This window comes from Petaurus breviceps, unplaced genomic scaffold (genome assembly GCF_028583685.1).
Source record: "Petaurus breviceps papuanus isolate PSGF00001 unplaced genomic scaffold, PetGlider_PUasm1.0 90721, whole genome shotgun sequence".
Lineage (NCBI taxonomy): Eukaryota > Metazoa > Chordata > Mammalia > Diprotodontia > Petauridae > Petaurus > Petaurus breviceps.
This window is the reverse complement of record NW_027187322.1, coordinates 3,242,456-3,247,820: the sequence shown is the minus strand read 5'-3', so window position 1 is coordinate 3,247,820 and position 5,365 is coordinate 3,242,456. Positions and strand designations below refer to the sequence as shown.

The 5,365-nt window shown below is 54.6% G+C and overlaps 1 protein-coding gene across 1 annotated transcript; it reads right to left on the bottom strand.

Moving 5' to 3' along the window:
* Positions 1-5,129, bottom strand: NPAS4 (neuronal PAS domain protein 4). Its single transcript, XM_069066091.1, has 8 exons — positions 4,955-5,129; positions 4,147-4,298; positions 3,423-3,525; positions 3,029-3,296; positions 2,685-2,794; positions 1,986-2,121; positions 463-1,877; positions 1-29 (listed from the first exon to the last, which is right to left on the bottom strand). The coding sequence occupies exons 1-8, from the start codon at positions 5,127-5,129 to the stop codon at positions 1-3; spliced, it is 2,388 nt and encodes a 795-aa protein (XP_068922192.1).
* Positions 5,130-5,365: the final 236 nt, after the last annotated feature.

The following is a 5,365-nucleotide window of genomic DNA, read 5'->3' as shown; positions in this document are numbered from 1 at the left end:
TCAGAACGTTGGTTCCCCTCCACTTCCATCTGAGGAAAGAGAAAACAGAGGAAACAGGGTTAGAGAAGGCCAGGCCACAGAACTGATTCCTCCCCTCTTTGCAGGAACTCATAACGGGGATAAATGCTCATGAATTGAGTTGTTCGGCTTGGATTCTGGGAAAGAGTCTGATCTAATAAGGCTGGTATGGAATGGGGAAATGGGGCAGTTCCTGTCCCATTCTGTCTGTGCCTTTTCTTTTTCTATTTTTCCTGTTGGAAAATACTAGGAGTCAGCAGACCCTCCTCCCCCCCCCCCAAGCACATACAGAGGTTCACTCCCAGGGTCAATACTAGTGAGTTCTGTTAGTTTAGTACAAGTCAGCTGGCCTTGGTTTCCTCATCTGTGGACTAGACCCTTCCCTCCCTCTTCAGGTTTTTATGAGGTCAGTGGGGGGGACGACATTCTTTTTGTCGTGCTCACCATCATGGAAGCTGTCTTGAACATGACTCTGGAGTTGATACAACTCATCAGTACATCCATCACAGGGGAACGCTGAGACACCTGTCTCAAAGTCGGTTTCGTATGCGGCCAGGTCCTCCAGGAAGCTGTGATCTTCTGGGGACAGGTCGGTGCAGGGCGACGGGGCTCCCCCTGGACCTGAAGTCTCAGGACCCCCTGGTCCCCAATCCCCCTGGGGTGTTGGGGTGGAGAGGCCCATGAAGATGTCTTCCACAGACTTCTCTTCCAGGAATTGGTCCTCAGGGGCATCCAAGAATGCCAACTCCTGGCTTTTCCAAGATTTAAGGTCCAGGCTGAATAGAGGGGGACCAGCCCCCGGGAAGGAGAGACTTTGGCCCAGGGCTTCAAGTCCCTCTGTTCCAGGTTCTGTTGTGAAAGGGCAGTCCATGCTCTGGGCCAGCTGGCTGATCTGCTGGATAAGTCGGTCTATCTCACTTCTCTCCTTTTCTGAGTAATGGAAGAAACTCTGTTTGACTGGGGAGGCCTCTGGGGTAAGCAAGCCATCAGGCATGAGGGGCACATCTACTGAGAGTGGCCCCCGGAGCTGGGCCAGAGCCAGAAGAGTGCAGTCCCCATTACCAGGACTGTTAGGGCTGGGGGGCAACTTCTCATAGAGAAAACTGCAGCCATCTTGGGGGAAGTAAGGTTTGGTGGGGTTAGGGCTCAGTTGGTCTGGGAAGGTCCGGCTGGGGCTGGCCAGGTGAGTTTGGAAAGCTGTGCTGGGTGGGGTCAATTGTTCTTGGACAGGGCTGGCCAACTGCTCCTGGAAGGTGGCAGTGTTGGGCATCAACTGCTCTTGAAAAGTCGTGGCACAGGGAGTCAGCTGGTCTTCATAGGTCTGAGCTGTGACATCAGTCAACTGGCCTTGAATGGGACTGGTCAACTCAGGAAAGGTGGCACTGCTGGGGGTCAGCTGGTCAGGAAAGATGGCAGTACTGGGAGTCAGCTGATCTTGTATGGAGCTGGAAGGGGTAGAGATGTGGGTTTGGAAGGGCTCTTGCAGGCTGAAGAGGAAGGCACACCCCCCTGGCTGGTGAGGTGTGTATGGTGGGGTGCACACAAAATCTTTGCACAGATCTCCTTGGAAGGTAGACTCAGGGCCTGTGGGGAATGCCAAATAATTGAAATCCATCTCCTTGGGGGGCTGAGGCAGCTGCTCTCCAGAGGAAATGGATGCCAGTTCTGGACCAGTGGGGAAGTTCGAGCTTCTGGGACCCCCAAAGGCTGGGGTGAAGGTTGGGTCAGGGCTTGCACACTGGGCTGGAGAGAGGAGGCTTTCTGAGAAGGTGGCTGGTGCAGTTGAGGTGCCCAGAACATAAGCCAGATGGGCATCTTCAGAGCTGAGCTGCTGGCGGAGACACCAGGCTTCCGAGTCACTAGGTAGGAAGAAAAGAGAACCTGGGGTGAGAAGCCTGGTTCCCTTGTCTAAGAACCCAAGCAACTCTCCAGCCAATCCCCTTCCTGAATCTCGGACTTGAGCTCACCTGATTGGGTAGTTGTTGGCAGTGATGGGGCCATCTGAACCCTCGGGATGCATTAGGGAGTATATCCATACCCAACCTCCAGCCTTGGCCTGCAGTCTCACTACCATTTCTGCCTGAGCATCACCACTGTCTGCCACTAGGGGAAAAGAGGAGATGGAAGGTTAGCCCAGTGCCCATTCACCACCACCACTACCAGCACCCTAACAGCCCACCTCTTACCTGGTCTGATTTAACCCTAGTCCTCACCAATCCTCACCTCACCAGGGAGTTGCATTCAACTCCCTCCCCTACACACACCCTGTCCCTGGAATTCTAACTCTGATCTTATCTTTCATCCCAAACCTGCCCATGCATAGGTTCATGGGATCATAGATTTAGAGCCAGAAGGGACCTTAACAATCATCTATCCAGTCCTCGTTTTATAGATGAAGAAACTGAGACCAAGAGAGGTCAGTTGACTTGCCAAAGTAACATAGGTAGCAAGTGGTAGACCTTGGATCTAAAGTCCTACTTCTGATTCCAAATCCAACACTCTCTCCACTGCACTGTGCTGCCTTTCTTCAAAGGCTTTCACACTAAAGCACATCAGTACCACTGGCCTGGTCTTTCCCCCTCTGACTTATCTCCTCCCCAGATTAGTCCTGAGTCTGCCTCCCTCCTGTCTCTGCTCCTGCCCCATGGATGCACTAGGACACTCACGCAGGCGGTAGTGCTGGGCCGAAGCATGGGCCAGGTCCTCAGGGTGCAGAAGTCCATACCATGATTTACAGACCAGCTCGCTGCGCTCAAAGCCCAGGTAGACTAGGACACTAGGAAGGGCGAAGGCAGGAGGTCAGCTTTCTGCTGTCCCATACCGATACCCAAGCATCCTGCACCCTTGAAGACCAGCTTACTCCCTCCCAGCACCAACTCTTTTTGCTACATGCCAGCCCTCCTATTCCTTCAAGCCCCTGACTCTCCCATGATTCTTGGAAGCCAAATGTGCCATCCCCAGTAGCAGAAGCTCTGTCTTCCTCCTTATGATCCACGTACACCAAACTCACCTTTCAGAGACATCCAGCAGAGCGAGGTCCTTGGCATGGCGACTCTGAAACACAGCCAAGAAGATCGAGGCCAGACCAGGGCCACAGCCTGGACCAGAGCGGGCTCGGGGATCAAGTGGGGCACAGAAAGCTGTGAAGACAGGATTCCCTGCCCAGTAGGCTCCAGGAGGGTGAGGGTGGAATCGGCCACGGATGAGCACGAGCTTGTTGCCTGCACTCTGGCGCCTCAGGGACTTGGAAGTGTTGAATCGGCATCGGAAAAGGCGATCTGAATGGAGAGAGAAAGGAGTCAATGAATGGGTGGAAGGATGATAATTGCAGAGAGAAAAAGACTAAGAAAGACTTGTCCAGTGCAAGAGAAGGCAAAGAAGAGGGAAGGAAGCAAAGTACTCACCAGTGTCAGGCATGGAGGGCAGAGTCAGTTGCTGACGGACAGTGAGGTGGTCAGCAGGATCAATAATATCATAGATGCTATCACCCTGGGCAACCAGATCCACCTGGGGAGGAGGAAAAGGTGGAAAAAAAGAGGACCATTAGTGAGTGGTGGAAAAAATCCAACCTGCACAGCATCTACTTGATGAATTTAGTGGCCTCAGCCCCTTAGTGGTGACCCTAGATAGCTTTGGTTCCCAAGTTCCTTAAGCCCTGGTATGCAATACTATCCTGTCCCATGGGATGCATATAATTACTGTGGGGACAATCTCAGGATGGAGTAGGAGCATACAGGTGGAAAGGACATGCAGGATCATCTAGTCCAAGCCTTCATGGCAAAGCTGTATAAACTGTGGCCCAGGGAGGGAAAGTGATTTATTTACTGAAAGTCACAAAGCACTGGTTATGTGACCAGCTATGGTGAAGACCTGTGACTAGCCCCGAGTTTCTGGCTCCAAGCTCCTCATACTCTCTCAGCTACGTTATAGTATTTCCCAACTAGGAGGGAGGGAGGGGGAGAGAGGGGGGATGTTTTCAGGACCCCCCAGAAAACCTCTGAATATTAAAATTGGACCTTCAGTTGCTTCCCTGCCCTAGCTGTTCTAAGCATTCTCTAGACTGGGAAGAGCTTTCCTGATTGGAGCTACTTGTGCCTTGGTCAATTCCCATCACAAGAAGGCACTCACCATGGAATGGCCCAAGTGCTCGCTCACGTTGTCGGACAGATAGAGAAGCTTTCCCTCAGCTGTAAACATGAGCAGAAACCCGGGTAGCGCCGCCACGATGTCTTCCAGCTCCTGCGCCGAAAGCAGCCCAGCTGGGCCAGTCAGAGGGGCGCCTGATGGGAGAGAGAAACAGGGTGAGTCAGGAGGGACGCTCCAGAAGACTGGAGACAAGAAGAGAGAATGTTATAGGGAAGGAGAAGTGAAGAATTAATCTTCAGGAATCCAGGGACCCCAGTGGATCAGCCCCGCTAGTAGCGCCCACCTGTTGACCCCGCTCCCCGATCTCCTGGGCCGAGGGACCTGTTGATTAGATTCTTTAATGCGCTAGCTAGGGAGAGCACGCGCAACCCAGAGGAAGGTTAAGAACCATGGACAGCACCCGCAGCGAAGGCTCCTCTCTGGTTCAGCGCCACAGACCCCCCCAAAGACCGATTCTCTATCGGAAGCGTCAGAACCTCGGACAGAGCCTCAGGCTCCAGGCAGCTCCTATCTGCCTGTGCTTCCCTGCGCTTCCCTGCAAAATCTCCCAACGGGATGCGCCCTTATGGATTGTAGACTATTGCACTCGTGGCGCTTCCCAGTCCAGCGTGCTGACACTAAGGAAGGCACCCAGAGCCTGAAGTCTCGGGGAGCAAAGAAGGGGAGTCTGGCACTCCTAGGTCCCTTCCCTGTCCGGCTCCTTGCTGAACCCTCTCCCAGCCTGGGAGCCGTCCCTGGAGTTCTAGCCCCGAACTCCCCGCAGGGTCTCCGTCAGCCCGGTCCCGCTCACCTCCGGCAAAGAAGACTCCTTTGCGGGTGTAGATGCAGGCTAGCGACATGATGTGCAGGTAAGACAGCCGCACCTTGTCCGCTTCGGCCAGCGGCAGCAGCTCCTTGAGGCTTCGGATCTCCGCGTTGATCTGGTCCCGCCGCGCCTTGGAAGCGCCCTTGGTGGAGCGGTACATGGTTGTCGGCGGCGGAGCTCGCGCCCGGGCGCCTTGGACACCTGGGTACCCGCCCCGACGCGCCTTCTTCGGCTTCTTCCTCCTCTCTCTCCCCCGTCTCTCTCGGTCTCTCTCTCTCTCTCCCTCTCTCGGGCTCCGAATGGCAGCTCTGCCCCCCTCTCCCGTCTCGCTTCGCTTTATATAGCCCCAGCCGGGCGTGGGGGGCTCGATTCAGGGACGGGGAGGGGGGCGGGAGG

Bases quoted from the DNA above. Each gene is read 5' to 3' on its own strand.
- NPAS4 (XM_069066091.1), bottom strand. From the start codon at position 5,129: ATGTACCGCTCCACCAAGGGCGCTTCCAAGGCGCGGCGGGACCAGATC. The intron at 4,299-4,954 runs GTGAGCGGGACC...CTCTCCCATCAG, and splicing joins AGGAGTCTTCTTTGCCGGAG to GCGCCCCTCTGACTGGCCCA. The intron at 2,795-3,028 runs GTGAGTTTGGTG...CGCCCTTCCTAG, and splicing joins CTGCTGGATGTCTCTGAAAG to TGTCCTAGTCTACCTGGGCT.